At 44.0% G+C, this 19,202-nt stretch overlaps 2 protein-coding genes across 2 annotated transcripts; one reads left to right on the forward strand and one right to left on the reverse strand.

Annotated features, from left to right (window-relative positions):
* Window positions 1-309: 309 nt before the first annotated feature.
* LOC139908135 (uncharacterized) lies at window positions 310-11,760 on the reverse strand. Its single transcript, XM_071894717.1, has 7 exons — window positions 11,514-11,760; window positions 11,169-11,293; window positions 10,873-11,083; window positions 5,662-5,788; window positions 2,823-2,965; window positions 1,196-1,407; window positions 310-637 (listed from the first exon to the last, which is right to left on the reverse strand). Exons 1-7 carry the CDS (start codon window positions 11,658-11,660, stop codon window positions 310-312), a joined length of 1,293 nt encoding a protein of 430 aa, XP_071750818.1. The 5' UTR covers window positions 11,661-11,760.
* A 171-nt stretch (window positions 11,761-11,931) lies between these two features.
* Window positions 11,932-17,207, forward strand: htatsf1 (HIV-1 Tat specific factor 1). Its single transcript, XM_071894726.2, has 10 exons — window positions 11,932-11,951; window positions 12,819-12,983; window positions 13,414-13,642; window positions 13,920-13,967; window positions 14,091-14,245; window positions 15,082-15,245; window positions 15,498-15,594; window positions 15,712-15,801; window positions 15,938-16,075; window positions 16,730-17,207. Exons 2-10 carry the CDS (start codon window positions 12,819-12,821, stop codon window positions 17,027-17,029), a joined length of 1,386 nt encoding a protein of 461 aa, XP_071750827.1. The 5' UTR covers window positions 11,932-11,951; the 3' UTR covers window positions 17,030-17,207.
* Window positions 17,208-19,202: the final 1,995 nt, after the last annotated feature.

The raw sequence follows: 19,202 nt of genomic DNA on the forward strand, positions 1-19,202 counted from the left end.
TAGATAGCTGGTTTTTGGTTTCCTTGTTTCACGTCAAACGTAAGAGAAAATAATATTATACCATAAACAGATTAAATAAGTTATGTTGCATTGCTTTCACAGGTAATACTACACTCTAAATACTGCAATAGAGCTACTACTACTACTTCTACTCATTCTGTTACTACCATAAAGTAATAAGTGCATGACCTTTGTTTCTGATGTACCCTGTCTGCACATCTGCCTGTCTGGCTTTGTGACTGGCTTGATGCCTGTCTGTCTCTCTGCTTGCCTGTCTGTCTGTCTCCCTGTCTCCCTGCCTCTGTCTGTCTATGGAGCAGTAATGTTGGTTTTCTCAGACACAAGGAGACCAGACTCGGTAGCGTTGTCAATCTGATTGAGACCCCTCCCGTCCTCTGGATCGGCTATTCTGGTCGGCTGCTGCAGGGGGCCCTGGCCCGTGATAGGCTCTGCCGTGGTAGGGGGCGGGACGGTGGTGTGCTGCGGAGCGTCTGATTGGCTGAGAGGACAGGCGCTGCCGAAGCTGCTGCACAGCGCCCCCCAGTGTTGTTCGCACTGCCCACGCAACCGATGCCCGACCCATAACCTGACGTCCTCTCCACAGCCCAACAGGAAGTTCACCAGTTCCACGTACGGCCTGCGAGGACGCACACACACACACACAATCAAGATGATTAACAATAAGAAATTAAGCCTCCATTTCTTGTTTAACCAGCAAATTTACAAGGTGAGGCTCGCTACAGTTGTGTGTCCACCAGGAACCTCCCTTCACAGCGCTGGCTTTTATTCATTGTTTTCTATGGAAAAGATTTGCTTTTGCACGTTGCCAATATCACTGATCTTAGCGTGTTTTTAAAGATAATTGGACTGATTTCTGGCCATTCATTCAATTTCGTTCATTTGTCCATTTGTCATGCATGATATCTCAGACATTGATCACTTGGGGGAATGATGCATCTCACCACTTCTTTCCAGTATTTTCAACATTACTCTGATTCAGGGGGATGCTACAATTACAGATCAATTAAATGTTATATATTTGTTACTGATTGGCCAAGAGTGGGACTGCATCATTCTTAGGGGACGACATGTTTACTGTTGCCTTTTTTGTTTTGACTGATCAAAACCTTCTCCAGTTATTTATTGTTTTCTGTGTGTGTGTGTGTGTGTGTGTGTGTGTGTATGTAGCCCTCACCCCGGGGGGAACAGCAGGTGGAACTGGACCAGGTCCCCCATGGTGTCCATGTGGTCTCGTAGCGCCAGGCAGAGTTGGTGTTTGGAGTAGCACTCTCTCTGGAGCGAGAACACCATCTCTCTCACCGCTCCGCAGCGACGGCTCACACAGCTGAAGCGCTGGCGCAGGCCCAGCGCCATGCACCGCAACGCATCCTTCACAAATGACTTACCCTGGGAGGACAAGGAGAGGGACCGCAAGAATCACTTTTGTTTGTCAAGTACAACGCGTGCACATATGGAATTTGACCTGGTTCATTGGTGGTGACGCTTAGTATACAGCTACACAGGATTGACACAGTAGGTGCAGGACAAAATGTACCAGGACCTGAGATATAGTGCAGACAAGACACACTGTATGACAGCAGACTAAAAATAAACACACTACAAGTACATTCAGTGCTGGAGAATTGTACCAGATGAAGACTTAGCATCACTATAAGTCACTGTGGATCACAAGGAGCATGCTACACCATAGGAACACAGTGAAAGAAGCTGAGGATTTTGGGCAGTAGTCTGGTTTGCTGATGTTGCTGCTACCTCCAGAGGATATCCGTTACCCCATATCCTTTAAGAACAAGCCTCAGTATTACAAACCACAGGCTTGCACACAATAACATTCTCATTCCTGCCTATACACATAGTTACATAACTTTAAACAAGATGGACAGAAATGTATTCTCTCTGAGGCTCATTTCCTGGAAAGCAACACTTTATCGGATGTATAGTGGATTACAGTAGTGACCACACATCCTGTGTTGTGACAGTGTGGATCTGTGCAGGTCTTATGTATCATTTTATATTAGGTGAGTATATATGAGCTCTTTTGTGCATTGTGGGTTATATGTAACTTTTACTTTTTTCTCTTTTGTTATTGTGCTGACCTCACAAAGGGAATTTCCATGGCAATGGACCAATACAGTATTGTGTCATATCGTATCATAACGTTTTGCGTCATTTTACCTCACATCTTATCTCATCTTAACGCATGTCATCATGTCAACACATCAAATCGCATCTCACCGTATCACACTGTATTGCATCAGATCTTATCGAATCCCATCGCACCGTATTGCATGTTACTGTATGCAGTTGTATCGTACAGTAACACCAACATAATATCTTTACAGACATCATACACCTGTTCATACTGGAGACACATTCGTTTTGCATCACTCCCTAATGCATTTCTATTCTAGTAAGGTAGACAAACTGTCCCTTCTCTAATTTCAGTTTGCCCTTCAGTTTGTTCTGTAACCAGCGCTACCATACACTCCTCTCTACACAACACACATCTTTCACAAATGACTGCAATGATTGATCGGATTGTGTGACAGTATAAAAAACAACATCCATCTCAACGCGTCCTTTAAGAAGCACCTGCTCTGGAATATGACAAGGCCAGTCAGTACTTGTTGTACTGTTAGTGCAAAAGGTGCCAAATTGCAAAATGATTTGAAAACTGGCTTACATGTGTATCAACATTGTGTATGTGTGTGTGTTTGTGTGTGTGTGTATGTGCGTGTGCATACACGTGTGTGCATGATAAATGAGGTCAAAACCATTTGACCTCCCCCCCACCCCCCCACCTGTGAGTCGTAGCGCCCAGCGTTGTGCAGCAGAGTGAGACAGATGTGGTGCAGCCCGCGGATTTCACAGGAGTTGTTGTTGAAACACTGAAACGTCCCACAGCCGACGTCCCCTGAACTCACCAAACAACTCTGGATCTCCGCTGAAAGAGAGAGAGAGAGAGACGGGGGGGGGGGGGGGGGGGGGTCCTTAGGTTTATCTGTCACCAAGAGGCCAAATGCCGGGTGTAATTGGTAATTGTGTCATGATTTGGTTAGAAAAACATAAGCAATCCAGCCATTAATTTTTGTCCGCTTCAGAGGAAATTTACTTTTGAGTCCGTCTCCCAAACCATACAGGATGCACAGAGGAGTTGCATCCTGTTTAGGACATTATAAGAATTTCAGCATCACATCTATGGGAGTAGGACCTTGAGAACTTCTGCTTCCAGGCTTTACAATATTGCACACATTTCAAAGCAAACATTTTATGGAAAGAGGAAATGTAAGTTGACAACTATACTATCAGATTTTTTTTCTTGCATGTGAACATCTTAGACTCAGTACGGTTTAACCATTCTTACACTAAATAACTATTTATTATAGGCTATGTACACTGTAGAGGTCATCTGGCTTCACTGACTCTTTCTTTGACAGAAGATGAAGAGCTCAGAGGATGAAGCTTCACCTGAGGAGACACAGCAAGCTGAAACTGTCCAGCAAAGAGTGACATGTAGGCATTATGCTTTGATTTTGCAGCAGCATTCCATAACTTAAGATTTGGAATTGGTGTTTGAAATGTCTATAAGGAGGAGAGCCAGCCAAACATTTGTGCTAATGATGTAATGTATGATGTAATGCGTGAATTGTCCATATCCTATTCTTCTTAGTCTTGATGTCCATTACATTACAGTAAAAATAGCCTACAAGAATTTTTTGATGAGTTTGGTTTTTATTTTTCCACTCAATATGCTTAAAAAATGTGAAGAAAGAATTTGAAATCCATAAACGTTTTTTGCTGGGTGTCATGAGGTTACAGTGGGCTACTACAGTGTCACTATAAACTCACTACTGAACACCAGAAACCCACTGTAAGTCCCTCTAGGAACAGAATACCACAGTGACTTTTCGTTAGGAGTCCTTAGGTTTATCTGTCACCAAGAGGCCAAATGCCGGGTGTAAGACAGTGTTGTTGTTGTTGTTGTTGTTGTTGTCCTGCAGGTCTGGGTCCGGGGCAGAGGTGCCGTCACCGACCTGCTGGTACGGAGGGAATGTGCTTGGACAGGATCGAGCCGCCGGGCGCATTGAATTACAGCGCACCGACAGAACAGGAGACCGAGGCAGACCGGCCCGGGACAGGGACAGAGCATGGAGACATGGGACTAACCCCGGCGAAACTGGACGATACTAATCCTGTGATACGTTAGGGATACTATAGAAATATAAGCTAACGAATATGCTGTAATATGCAATAGGAAGATTGGTCGCACTTTATTTGGATATATAGCTGATACTCAACATACTAAAACGTCTACTGAGTTTCAGGTGATACAATAGTGTAACGTTAGGGTTGGATTTAGGGTTAGAAATGGGTCCAGTTGGAATTACCATAGTCTGTAGAAATGCAACTAATAGGCAACTGACGCTTTGCTGAACATCTACTTTATGTCACCTGATTGGACAATCCAAATAGCCTAAAGTGGACATTGTATGAATATTATAGTGATACCTTAGGAGATCAAAAAAAATACCATTAGATAAGGTCACTATAAAACTCACTGAGTAGCCTACTATTGAAGACCCACTATAAGACCCTAAAGGAGTAGGCTATTATAGGAATATTACAGTGAAACAAAACTGAATAAAATTAATAGGCTACAGCAAAATTCAAAATACGTGTCGTCATACTGGCCGATAATGTTAAAGCTATTGGGCCTTCAGGGAGATTGTTTCCCAGTGAGCTCCGGTCCAACGGGGGGCATCATACCGCCGCAGTGTCAAACTAGACATACAGCAGCTGCCTGATAATCCTGTCAGCGCATCGGAGAGAAAGCAGAAAGTCGTGGTTATGGTTTTCCCTTTTGGCCTGGCTGCTGTTTGCTGCTGCAAAGATCAGGTCTAGTCCTGTGATTGGCTGATCCAATTTGCAAAAGTAGCCTATAGGGACTACGTGTGCGAAATGAAATACCCATAAGATATGTTTAGAGCCTATAATTTTGAGAACCAATGAAAACCAACCATATGCATAATTTGATGAAATGCATAAAAAATACAGATTCAATAGCCTACAAAACACAACTAGGACGCGTGTAGAAACTGTGGCTCCTGAGTGAAATGGTCATATTTGTACTTGTAGTGTTAGCCAATAACGGATTATGGCACATAGCCTACAGTAGCCTAGCCTATTTGTGTATTTTTCTTTTTCAGTTTAATTCAGCCCTACATGTTGCACCTGGTGCCATGGGGAATTGCTGAGAGACTAACAAGGTGCTGCTGTCAGGTGGACCATAAGGCTTCCCAAACCTCAAAGCCTCCCAAAAGGAGATATGCTTTACCCCAAAGGAGAAAACACTTTTTCAAATGGGTGTCTGTTGAAAAAGTGTTTTCTCCTTAGGGGCCCCCTCAGAACAGCCCCTCTTATAGATGTTCTAGTTTTGCTAACTTCTAGCAGTGAAATTAAACCAAACCTCATTAGTCTGGGGACACCCGGACCACACTTTGGGAACCACCACTCCAGTTTATGACAGTCTAAACTCAAGGCAAAGTCAGTTTCACAAAGAAAGAGTGATACTTTCTGTGAGCAGCAGTATGGCAGCACGGCCCACAGCGCTGCCAACAGGTAGACAGACAGTGAACCCACCTGTGTTCTGCAGAGAGAGGCGCCTCTTCGCCTGGTTGACTTGTTTCTCCTGGGCTTCGTTTGGATCCGTCAGGACCTGCTGACAGGCCAGCAGCAGGAAAAACACAGCGGACAGCTTCACCGGCATCTCTGGGACAAATTCAAGTTCACAAGTTCAAAAAGTTCCAGGCTGGTTTATTGTTTTTTATCTGTCTTTATTGGTAGAAGAAACAGGAGTCGCCAAACTACAGAGAAGTTTCCACTATGAACGCGCATTGGAGCTCTGCGCGGGATGACGGCTGGGATATAAAGCCCCAGCGAGCTGCGCGCTCGTGACGGTGAATGAGGGGAGCCGCGAGCTGTCTCTCTAACCAATCACAGCGCAGCCTTGACCGCGCGCCACACTGAAGAACTTTAAGTTTTTTATCATTCAGTAATGAGAGAGAGAGAGAGAGAGAGAGAGAAAGAGAGAGAGAGCAGAATTCATGTATTTTTATAAATTGTTTGATTGATAATTAAGTGTCTGACTTATTAATTTGGTGACATATCTATTGTATATTTATTGTTTATTCTTACTGTCATGTTGCTGTCATTTGAATTTCTATTTGTTGACTTTTTCAATTAGTATTTCATGCCAATAAAACACCTTTGAATTGACCTCTCTCTGAATGGAGAGAGAGAGAGAGAGAGAGAGAGAGAGAGAGAGAGAGGGAGAGGAGAGAGAGAGGGATAGAGGAAGAGATAGAGAGGGAGAGACAGACATAGAAAGAGAGAGAGAGAGAGAGAGAGAGAGAGAGAGAGAGAGAGAGGGAGAGAGAGAATGGGTTAATAATGTGGGTCACAGAGTGATAGAAACTCTCCCAAAAAGTTAAAATGTTCTTATAAGGTACCAGAGTGAGGCTGTTCCTCTGAGCCGGGGCACATGAAGGTCAACTAGACTGAAGAGATCAACACTCAATTAACCCGCCAGCCAGCCAGCCAGCCGTGTGTGTGTGTGTGTGTGTGTGTGTGTGTGTGTGTGTGAGGGTACGCAGCTGCTGGCTTGGCAGTGAGACGTGCAGGAAGGAACGTATCTAAAGCACCCAGAGAGAGGGAGGTCAATCTCTGTACCAGACACAGGACAGAGAGAGGGAGAGAGAGAGAGAGAGAGAGAGAGAGAGAGAGAGAGAGAGAGAATAAGATTGAGGGAGGAAAGATACAGCAAGACAGATGTGAAGAGGGTCAGCATTTCTAAAAAGTCATAGTACAAAAATCGCTGGTATATTCTCATTTTGTCACTTCATGTCTGTGTGTTTGCCTGCCATTCTTTATATATTTTTGTTTGGAGACCACATACACAGATGTACACACACACACACACACACACAAATCCCTGTACTAACACAATACACACACATCATCATCATGGTGTTTCAGGGTAGCTGTCAGTTCCAGCCTATAATGTTCATAATTCACACAATATAAGGGATTTAATACATATCAACAAGCCAGGTCGGAAGACAGGCAGCTGCTGACAGGTTGGTTAGAGTGTGTGTGTGTGTATGTGTGTGTGTGTGTGTGTGCGTGCGCGCATGTGCTTCTTGGGTATGTTTGCAAGATATTGGTCATCATACTGTATGTTGCAACCTTGGAAATTTTTCCCAAACTTGCTGTTAGTGGCTAACGAATTGCAGGTGTATGAAAAAGAGACAAACAACTCTGATGTTCAACCAGATGTTCAACCATGCTGAACATCTGGAATATTTTCATTTGTATTAGAATTTAAATGGTAGATTCAAATAAAGCAGTTAAACGTGTGTGCATGTGTGTGTAAATGTGTTTGTGCGTCCAAGGTGAGTTCATCTTTGTTTTTCCGTTTTTACAATATGTTCAAAGCTTGCCGTCCAGTTGTTGTGGTCATGTGTTTTGTTTCAGAACGGCCCTGACCTCTGACCCCTGACATCCAGGGGAGGACACAACAAGGTCATGTGACACTGTGACATCAGCGCCTCCTGGGGAGCGAAACCCAAACAAACAGCGTCTCTCGCTCATCTTTTCCTTCCGTTGTATCTCTCGCTCCTCACTCTTCATCCTCCCTCACTGTGTCACTCCGTTTATCTATTCTGCATCCAAGAGGCTTTGAGTGTGTGTGGCTGAGAAAAGAGTGTGTGTGGTGGTGGGAGGTCAAGGTAGAGGGACATGGTGTGTGTGTGTGTGTGTGTGTGTGTGTGTGTGTGTGTGTAGGGGCCCGTATGGGGTAGGCTTACTCGTTCAGGGACTTGTGTTTGGATGTTTGATGAAGGCCGTTTTTCTTTCAACCTTCCCCTCTCTCTCATCTTGTTTCAAAACAACATCCCACGACTTCCCTCACACAACCCCGGTTGACCACCCACACAATGACCCTTAACCCCCACCCCACACACACACACACACACCAAAAACGACACATACTTTTGTAAGCACACACATGCACATAGACACCGTAGAGCAAACACCACACATGCAGTACCCTCTTGTACTCTCTGTCCCTCACATGACCATGTTATGGCAAACATTCTGCATGTCTGCCTGTGTGAGAGCGTGCGACTCTCCTGTGTGTGTGTGTGTGTGTGTGTGTGTGTGTGTGTGTGTGTGTGTGTGTGTGTGTGTGTTCTGTATGTTTATATAGATCTAATGCAGTTTGAGTATCTGCTTCAGGATAATTGATTTGAAGAGGAAGTTAAAGGATTACGGAAACCTTTGTGTAAATAAACTTGGTAATCAATTTACTGTTTTCCCCCAGTATGTTACTACAGTACTTATGAGGCAAAGCTAGCTTGTGCTGTCCACTTAATACACAGTGTACACTATAGTAAACTATACAAACACAACACACAGAGCTGAAACTGCTACCAATCTTTTCATCAAACAGTGGAAAGTTGATCAAAGAGCTTGTTCACCAAGAAGTCGGTGTATTGCTTTACACCATTCTCTGTCTAGAATATGGTTATTGGAATTAACTGACATTGTAGAACTGACAGGTGAGTTGTTTATTGGTTGTTTACTACAGAAACTAACACACCACTCACTGCTGTAGCTACAGTAGAGGAAGACCACTGGCTTTCACCTGGCACACACAAGACACATACATGCACACACAGATAGACAAACAGGCAGACACTCGCAGACAGAAACACACACACACACACACACACACACACACACACACCGACACACATATTTGTGCTAACGTGTGGGTCAGTCTCCTGCCAAAAACAAGTAGGTAAATCAATAAAGGTTACGCAAGCACCGATGACACACACAGCTCCCAACGGACTGACTGAGGTTTAGGCCTGTATTTATCAAGGCTTTCAGATGTGAAGTACTTCTTTACGAACTGTTCAATTTTGCCTTTAATACCATAAAGAATAAAAAAATCAAGATGAGGAAAAGTGGGTTTTTTCTCATCTCATTTTTTCATCTTTTTAAAGATGGCAAACTTTATAGTTAGATGATAATCAGGATAAGAATGATGTAAGTTATGTGAAAATTGGGTCTTTTCAAGGAAACATTCTTTTAAAACATCATCACGCATCTCTGATCAAGTACATGACACAACATGCCCACCTATCAGCTATCAGTTAAAACGTCCACCACTACTGATGAATCCATGGGCTCAGATTTGCCTCTCAGAGTTACATATCATGCATTTAACATAGATTTACTGTTTCAGATAATAATGAATAGAGTCAGTCAATCTAGTTCAGCTAGAGAGGTTTGGTAGACACTGATCCTGATTTCCTGTGTTCTGTTGAGAAATACACTCCACTGATTAGAGAAGGGAACCTACAGATGAGGAGTGATCATAGCAAAAGCAAAAAAAAAAAAAAAAAAAAAAAGATATTAAATGTTCATCTTTAGGGGCAAGTTGTCCTTTGATTGGAAATGAACGGCATGTTAAAAGGGAATTCCAAAGTTTTACGGACAATCATATTCCCAGACCTATGATAACCACACAAAATGTTTTCATATTTCTGAAGTTTGTCCATAAAATTTTCTTTCAACCATCTTGGGCAATTCAACCCAAGAGTAGTTTTTGGTGGAATCGACCTTTTAAAATGGACAACCCTAGTCAACTACCCCACCTGGTGGCTCTGTTTTGTGACCACAGATTTTCTCACCGTCTTTCTCATGTTTTAACTTCTGGAGGAAAACAGACGAGGTTTTCACCGTCAGTCATGGAGTGAGAAATTAGTTGATGATGATGTTCATACAGTGACAAATTTTCACTGACCTGCCCAATATCTTTTGTGCCAAATCAGTTAGAAAATCACCACAGGCTGTTCCTCCTCTAGTCCTAATTGGAAATCAACCTGCCCAGTGACTTCACCTTCCACTTTGACTAACTACATAGTCAGAGATTCAGTTCAGTACCATGTTATTATTTTCAGCCAATGCACTCATCCATTAGTGAAAAGGTTTATTTACAAAATTTACTGAAGTATTTCCAAAAACAAACAAAGACCGCTGTGAGAAATCAGCATTACACAAAAAAACGACATTCCAAAATAAACACCCGTCTCATTTCATACATAAACAAAATACACCGCTTATTCTGGTTTTCATCAGCAAGTAACAACAAATCAAAACAAAACTTGATTTGTTCCAGGTTCATCTTCACAAAAGCAGGACAATCCAGGATGGTGCACAGCACATTGTTAACTTTTTTTCTGCGTTAAGTGGCATTGTCCAGCTTCTCAAACAGCAGCTTCGTGCTACACAGACGGCACTGAAAACCACATCCTGTGCTGACCACTTTGACTCCAGAAACATTCTAGACAAGTCTGTTAAACAGAGGTAGCTAGAAACAACCTCCTCCTCCTCCTCCTCCTCCTCCTCCTCTTCTTCCTCTCCTCTGCTCTGACGCCACACCCCCCAAAAGGATGGCTCAGTGCTAGAACATTATGTGCAGACCAGAATATCATCATGGGTACCTGTGGCAGGACAGAAAAGAGAGACTGCTGAAGTAAGCATTCAGAAGAGAACATTCCTTATTTCTGCAGCAAGAGGAAGGGAATGTCACACTTTATCACAATTTGGTTTAGAAGCCTGTGAGGGTTTTTGTGCCAGACAGAGCAGTGCTAAGTTTTGTGCAGTTTTGTCAAGTTAGTGCGTTGTATGAGCAGGACATTAAGCAAAAGTCCTTGGCCGATGCTCTGTGGTATCTTGACCCCCCCAGAGTACAGACTGTGACTGACCTTTGGACTGACCTCAGGGGGTTTTGGGGCCGGTGGCAGGTGGGGCCTCTGGCTGTTCAGTCTGTTCACAGGGTGCAGGGTTGGGATTGGAGGGGTTCTCTTCCCTCCTGTCCCCTGACAGGAAGTCGTGGATTGCAGTCTCGATGTGCGGCCGGAAAGTGTGGTTCAACTTGGGGTCCACTACCTGGGTGATGATCCTGTCCACACCGGACTCCAGCATGCCCGACCTGAACACAACACAGCATTCGCACACATGGCAATAACACCTAAAAGAAGGGGGCGGGGGTGACAGGTAATAGATGTAATACTCACTGTACAACACTTTGCCTCAGCCCATTCCTCATTTGGTTCTTGTTGATAGACGGGTTCCAGTCTTGCGTGCTCAGGTGCGTGGTAACAAAGTTGTCAACTTTCTGTCGCAGGTTCTGATAGGCGGGCTAGCAGTGGTGACAATGACAGTAACTTAGTCATTACACAGCAATAGCATAAAATAATACATTACCAACATCGAGCATGGTGGCTGCAATGAAAAGAACACTCTGCCAAAGTTATTACAATGAAATGAACACCACTGCCACACTAAAAATAACAGCGAGTAGCTCAGTATTTGCTAACATTAGCTTTGTGCTTGGGTTTAGCTAGCAAGTAGCTAACTACCTTTGTATCAACGTCTGCCAGACAGTCCCGGCGGAACTCGTCAAAAAGACCTCGGTTCTTCAGATGCTCCACAATCATGGCGATCAGCTGCGGGTCACCGGGAGGAAGGTTTGCCGCACCGGCGTTACCACTGCTGCCCTCCGCCATGCCAAAGCGAGGGCGATTTGATTCCAAAGATTTGCTAAGTTACTGCTCGCTACAATGAATGCTAGCTTGGTACTTGTTTTCCTACAAGAGATGCGACCGATTTGTATGTCTCAGCAAACTGCGGGTGGAGTGATCGCTCGCTGCTGTATCAGTCTCTGCATATGTCAGCCGCTACGGTAAAAACTGTGTTACAAATCGAGCGCACCATTTCCATGTGTCACGCATGCGCGTCTCGGCGGAACCTGACATCGGAAGTTGACTTGTTCATTCAAGTGTCGTCGCGGAATAAAGGTAGCCATGATGTTAGCTAGCGTGCAATGATTGGTTTATATACAGCGGTACTTTAAAATCACCGCATTCTTAAAAACGTAAAAGCTCGTGTTGCTCTGTGGTTTAGTCTCCAGGCGCAAGGAGACTGTTTCGCTATCCTTGCATGTTTTTGGGTTGCCGCTACTAACGCTGCGCTAGCTAGTGCTAATGCTAGCTAGGTTGGCTAACCTCAATTAACAGTAACATTAACAACCTTAAGCGTAACTGTTAGTTCATTTACTAGATGTGCATCAATAAATGATCGTGATGTGAATTGCATGAGCAGTCAACCTTGATGAAACCGCTATGTGACTTCTTTACTATGTCCAAATTACCTAGCTAACGTTGGCTCAAGCTGTCAGTTAAGTGTGATGAGTTATGACTTCAGCTGCCTTGTGTGTTTTACCACCGCGTCCACATCTACGCTAGATACTCGAGGTCTGGCCAGGCGACTAACTTGAACCAGTTGCACCCCAAAATATTTGTACACACTATATTGTTGTTTTTCTTACAATTTAGTTTGTCCATAATATGCATTTTTCATAAGTCTCAATTCTCGTTAGTTTCATCCTCCTCCCCTGGATGCACAGATCCATCTTTGTAAGCACAGACAAGAGATTCCTGCTGAGCTTCCTCGCTTCCTTTCCACCTTCTGAACAGATGTTACCCAAATGATCCTAAATCTCTGCCAGCAAGCAAATAGTATAGACTATGTTGTGAATATATTTTGTTGCAGTTGTAACAAATAATTGTAGCCTACACTAAACAGGATTTGGCAAAGCAGTCCGCTAACTTGGGTAATTTTTCATTAGGTTCCACAACCTTTGACATATCGTATTCTTGCTGCAGATGAGTGGCGCGTCTGATGGAAACAAGGAGTTTCTGGAGCAGCTGCGAATGCAGCAGCTGTACGATCAGCGGAACGAGGACGGCTCTGACCCATACTCCTACACTGACCCAGAGGATGGGACCGTGTATGACTGGGACCATGACAAGAAAGCCTGGTTCCCTAAAGTATGAACCTCTTTGACCTCTCAGCCTTGATGCTTAAATGTCTTGCCCTTGTTCTGAAATGACTTAGTTCCTCGTTGTTAAATGCTACACACTACTCAATGTAGCATTATTTCTGTCAACACCGACTATTGGTTGTGACTGTTGTGACTACAAGCCCCTGTTGTTTGAGAGCCCGGGTTGGCTGTGAGATAATGTAATAGTATACTTGGATAAGTTAACATTAGGATTCAAATCCTGGTCTCTAGCACACCATCTTATACCTGCTATTGCACTAAGATGAGTCCATCATTGAATGAAGGTCATAGCTGGGAAAAAAACAGTTACTTTCATTCAGTTGCATTTTCTGTAGGTGTAGCCACAGAGGTTGTGGTTATAGAGCCAGTTTCCATGTAAATGAGTTCTGCTTTTCTATTTTGCTCTGTCTCTCCAGATAACAGAGGACTTCATTGCAGCCTACCAGGCCAACTACGGCTTCACTCAGGAAGGAGATCCGGATGCGAATGCCTCTGCAGTGAGCAGCGCTGACCCAGCAGCCCCTGGCCCAAACAGCAAGGCCCCTGCAAAGGAGAACCCAAAAGACGCCACACAGACCCAGAACTCAAACCAGACCCAGGCTAAAGAAGCCAAGCAGAAAGGGGAGAAGAGGAAAGCAGAGCAAGGTATTGTGGCGTCCACAAACATGGATAGTTTAGAAAGCCATCCTGTTATCTTTCAAGGACCAGTGTAATCCCTGACACACCAGTAGGAAAGGACCACAGTCATTGAGGCATTTTTCTACCTTGCTGCCTTTCCACAGTAACACTGAAAGACAAGACTTTGATGCTCAATGCTCCGGTGATGGTATTTATATACAGTATATGAATGTATACTATTGCTAAGTTTAAGTTTGCACAATTGCATCTTTGATGAACACTTTTTTTTCCCATTTGTGTGTAGGGTGGTTTGATGTGGACAACGATAAGAACACTAACGTCTATGTGTCAGGTTGGTATCGCTTACAAATTGTCCCTCATTGTTAAGGAGGCAGCTGTCTGATGAAAACCTTAATATCTTGACCCCATCCTCTTCCCTCTCTTTCTTTTTTCTCTCCCTTTCTCCTCTGCCCAGGCCTGCCTCCTGACATCAGTACTGAGGAGTTTGTTGAGCTGATGTCTAAGTGTGGCATCGTGATGCGGGACCCCATCACTGAGGAGTATAAGGTCAAACTCTACAAGGACGGACAAGGCAATCTGAAGGGAGACGGCCTCTGCTGCTATCTCAAGGTCTGTCTGTCTGTCTTCCTGTCTGTCTGTCTGTCTGTCTGTCTGTCTGTCTTCCTGTCTGTCTTCCTGTCTGTCTTCCTGTCTGTCTTCCTGTCTGTCTTCCTGTCTGTCTGTCTGTCTGTCTGTCTTCCTGTCTGTCTTCCTGTCTGTCTTCCTGTCTGTCTGTCTGTCTGTCTGTCTGTCTTCCTGTCTGTCTTCCTGTCTGTCTTCCTGTCTGTCTTCCTGTCTGTCTTCCTGTCTGTCTGTCTGTCTGTCTGTCTTCCTGTCTGTCTTCCTGTCTGTCTTCCTGTCTGTCTGTCTGTCTGTCTGTCTGTCTGTCTGTCTGTCTGTCTGTCTTCCTGTCTGTCTTCCTGTCTGTCTGTCTGTCTGTCTGTCTTCCTGTCTGTCTGTCTTCCTGTCTGACTGTCTGTCTGTCTGGATGGATGGATGGATGGATGGATGGTTTTATGTCATGGCAAGTCTGTCTGTCCACCTGTGCATCTGTTGCTTTCTCTCTTACATCATTTAATCTACAACATGCAACTTTTTGCCTTGACACAGTGAAATGTATTGCAAGTACCACACCCACAGCAAATAGTTTACACCCCAAAATGTCCTGAACAGCACTGAAAAGCCAACTTTAGGCAAATGGGGTGGGCATGAAGACACAGACTCACCAACAGACACAGACTGATAATGAATCATATATCCTATTTATTCATGGTTATTTTAATGTGAAAAAAATCTCATGTCGCTCATTTTGCTCTGAATGACACAGAAGCATTATTTTATTTTGTATTACATTCCAGTGTATTGACTCTTTATGTGTGTGTGTGTGTGCACGTGCATCTCTGCAGAAGGAGTCGGTGGCCCTGGCTGTGCGTCTGATCGACGAGTCAGAGGTCAGAGGTTACCAGCTCCATGTGGAAGCGGCACGGTTTGAGCTGAAGGGCACGTATGACGCCAGCAAGAAGAAGAAGAAGAACAAGGAGTACAAGAAGAGGATGCAGCAGCAACAGAAGTATGCCCTGCTTCCTGTTTAGTAACAATATGATTGGTTGTTTCATTTTGCTTCCCACTCGGTGCATACTGGGATAGGCTCCAGCCCCACAAAACACTGAAATGGATTAAGTGGGTAGAGAAGAAGATGAATGAATGAACGGTTCATTTTGGGTCCCTGTTGGTTGGTATTTATGTCTAAACTCGTGTGTGTGTGTGTGTGTGTGTGTGTGTGTGTGTGTGTGTGTGTGTGTGTGTGTGTGTGTGTGTGTAGGCAGTTGGACTGGAGGCCAGAGAAGCAAGGAGACGCGAGGAAGAGACATGAAAAAGTTGTCATCATCCAGAACATGTTCCACCCCAGCGACTTTGAGGTCAGGAGACACACAGAAAACACACACATGCACACACACACACACACACACACACACACACACACACACACACTGTCTGTCCTTACGCTGTATTAATCCCTGTGTTGATCCCCCTAGGAAGACCCGCTGGTGCTGAATGAGTATCGTGACGATCTGCGGACAGAGTGTGAGAAGTTCGGGCAGGTCAAGAAGGTCATCATCTTTGACGTGAGTTCAACATCATAGTCCACAGTTCAGTCCAGGGAGAAAGAGGCAGAGTTTGGTCTCTGACGTTCGATTTTATCTCTATATGTGTAAAGTTGCGTACATAAAGAGACGTCATTTTGTTGTGTTTGTGCTGCAGAGACACCCAGATGGCGTGGCCTCTGTAGCGTTTAAGGAGCCGGAGCACGGCGATGCCTGTGTTGAGGCGTTGAACGGTCGCTGGTTTGGAGGCAGGAAACTCTCTGTTCAGCTCTGGGATGGAACGACAGACTACCAGGTACTGCACTGTCTGTGTTGAGATACCAAATACAAATGCAAAATACAAATATCCAAAATGTTAGGAGATTCATGGTAAACTGGGGAAGTGGTTTTTGATGCACTGCCAAGCAACGTTTGATATTATAAATGGCTCTATTGGTTACATCCTGAAGCGCTAGGTAACATACAGTAAACATACCGTAACTCCAATAAGGGCCTTTTATTTACCTCAACAAGAGAGAGCACCAGGCCTTTATTAGAGACAGGCCATTATTTCTTTCGGCAGGTCCACAGTAGCCGGTATGCCTAAGAGTGATAGAATTTACCGATATTCTGTAAAGAATTGTGCTGCTCCAACTTATACAATTCCCATTTTAGACCTATAGCCCAAAAATACTACTGGTATCGGCAACTGATTTCAGATACCAGTACTACTATTACTAGTACCACTACTACCGCTACTACTACTGCTGCTGCTGCTAGTGCTACTGCTAATAATAATAAAATATCTGGCTGAAATAATCACGCGAAAGGTTAACTACTTAATTCAAAATGTGATTTATTATTGGCATACATACCAGAAACATACAAGTAGGCTACCACACCATAATGGTCATCAGTCTTGCTAACCGTGTGTGTGTGTGTGTGTGTGTGTGTGTGTGTGTGCGCGCAGGTGGAGGAGACGACTCGAGAGCGAGAGGAGCGGCTGAAGGGCTGGTCTAGTTTCCTGGAGGAAGGCAAGAAGGAGGGTCAGCAGGGCAGCGATGGCACCGGGCCAGCAGAGGGCGCCGCCTCCGCAGAGGCAGCGCAGACCGCCAGCAGCACAGAGCCGAGCCCCGGCCCGGACAGGACGGCCTGCACCGACACACCCAGCCACGACCCACAGACAGAACCACAGCCGCCAGAGCAACAGGACCAGGAGGTGGACTCCACAGACAGCAGCCTGGCAGGAAGCGATGACGAGGAAGCCTAGACTCATCCACCCACATATGTTGTCGCCGTGGCAACTAACGAGGACAGTCCTGCTTGAACGTAAAGTGAATCGAACTGCTGCAAACCTCCTTGTTGAGCAGGAGAGGAGAAACAGTCTGGACAGTTTGAAGTGTTTTGTAATTGGTGTAATGTAGAGAAATAAAATCTGCTTTTCCCTATCCTTTTTCATTATTTCCAGGTGTGTTTTAAGTTGTAATTAGCTTACTAGACCTGCATGGACATTTGCAACTGAACTGGATGGAGTTGGTGATACTAGATTATTATTAAAGTATCTTATCTCTATGTGTAACTAACTGGCTGATGTAGCCAAACAAGGCAGGCAAGACTATTATTATTTTATACACACAGTTTTCCCTTCATTTCAGTGTGTCAACTGATTTAAAGTGTTAAACTGATTCAATATCTTGTATTAACAATATGAAGTGTTAACTAATTGGTACTGATTGCTGAGACAACTGCATTGGAGTTGAATTGTAGAAAATCATCTAACTTCAGTACTCAAAGTATGTCTCTAAATTCCTCCTATCACTTTGTAATAGTTACCTTTTATAAAACATTTTGTAAAAATGGTTACAAAGGGCTTTACTGCCAAAGCAAAGCATAGTTAACTTAAGACATTAAAGCCTAAATGTGTCATAATCATCGGTGATGGCAAACCAACCAACCTGATTGTCCTGGATTTTCAAACTGTCATAAAGTTTCAAGCAAAACACAAAAGTGTCGCTTCAAGTCACTTTCACATTCCCATGGTGAACGGGGGCAGTAAGACAGAGACAGTATTAGCTGTGTGGAGAGGCCTCAAAGGGAGATGCTATAGACACCACACACACACACACACACACTGCTGGATACCCACACAGCAGACCTCACGTGCCGACACCTCAGTGGCCTGTCCTCCCCCAGTCATGGCTTCATTTACAGATGAATGTGATGACGTAGCTTTTCCACCTGCACCCCAAAGCTCTGTGTGCGTGTGTGTGGGCGGCCACACTGGGTTGAAGCGACGGCACGTGAGATATGCTTGTCTGTTTTTTTTTTGTTTTTTTTCCCAACCCACCACCACCCTTAAGATTTACAGAACAAAAGCCAATTAATACAGATGGCACTGTAGATTCTCTCACATCTGGTTGTGTGTGTGTGAGTGGGAGGGTGTATGAGATGAAGTCTGCATACAAGAGGTGATAAACATGAGGTTTAATTCCACCTACATCTGGCCTCAGATTAACTGTGTGTGTGTGGGGAGTGGGGGGTTAGGAGGAGGAGGGGGGGCGGGGGGGATGACAGCTAACTTGGCAACAGCAGTGATTTAATCCTCAGTTTGAGAGAGTCCCACGTCTGCTGTGGGTTTTTCATAAGCATTTCTGCATTAAAGCCTCCATTGAGAATTTAATTGGCTGTGTAACTTAAGGTATATTCTCATACTTACAGAATTTGGCTTGATTCAGACCTTACTTTCTGCAATATTTACAAATACAGTATTATCAATAGGGTTTTGCCGTTATATCAGGCTGATATTGGCCTGTTATTAAATATCAAATATTTAGTCAGTGACATTTATTGCCCATATGATGGAGGTTGCTCCCTGACCACAGCTACAGGAAAACAGTCCATAAAACCTGCAATGAAATTTTATTTTCATTGCACGTTGTATTTATTCGTTGTTGTTCAATTATGTTTTTTTGTCAAGTAATTATTCATTCAATATCCCAGGTTTCCCCCTACCATTGAAGAGGTGGTGTGAGTCATCCTGCCTTATGGAGCTGCCAACCCACCTAAAATAATTTTATTAGTCTGGCTAGAGTTTAGTTTTAGTTTAGTTAAAGTTTTAGTTTTGCAAGACGGTCTAACTGCTGTTTCAGAGGCTTTTCCACCCTGATATGAATACAATTCTGAGGAAAAGGCTGATTCATAGATGCATAGAAATGGTCAAATGAAAAGATATTGAATATTGGCAACAATATTGCCTAGTGGCTGTTCGCAGCTTCAATAGAAAAATATCAGTATTGCATCAGCCATCAAAAAGTCATAGTGGTCGAACCCAGATTACCAATGTAAACAAACCTTTTACAGGTTCAAAATACACATAAAACTTAGTAAACAAACCTTTTACAGACTCAAAATACATATAAAACTTAGTTTAGTTGTTTAAAACT

This window comes from Centroberyx gerrardi, chromosome 11 (assembly GCF_048128805.1).
Source record: "Centroberyx gerrardi isolate f3 chromosome 11, fCenGer3.hap1.cur.20231027, whole genome shotgun sequence".
Classification (NCBI taxonomy): Eukaryota; Metazoa; Chordata; class Actinopteri; order Beryciformes; family Berycidae; genus Centroberyx; species Centroberyx gerrardi.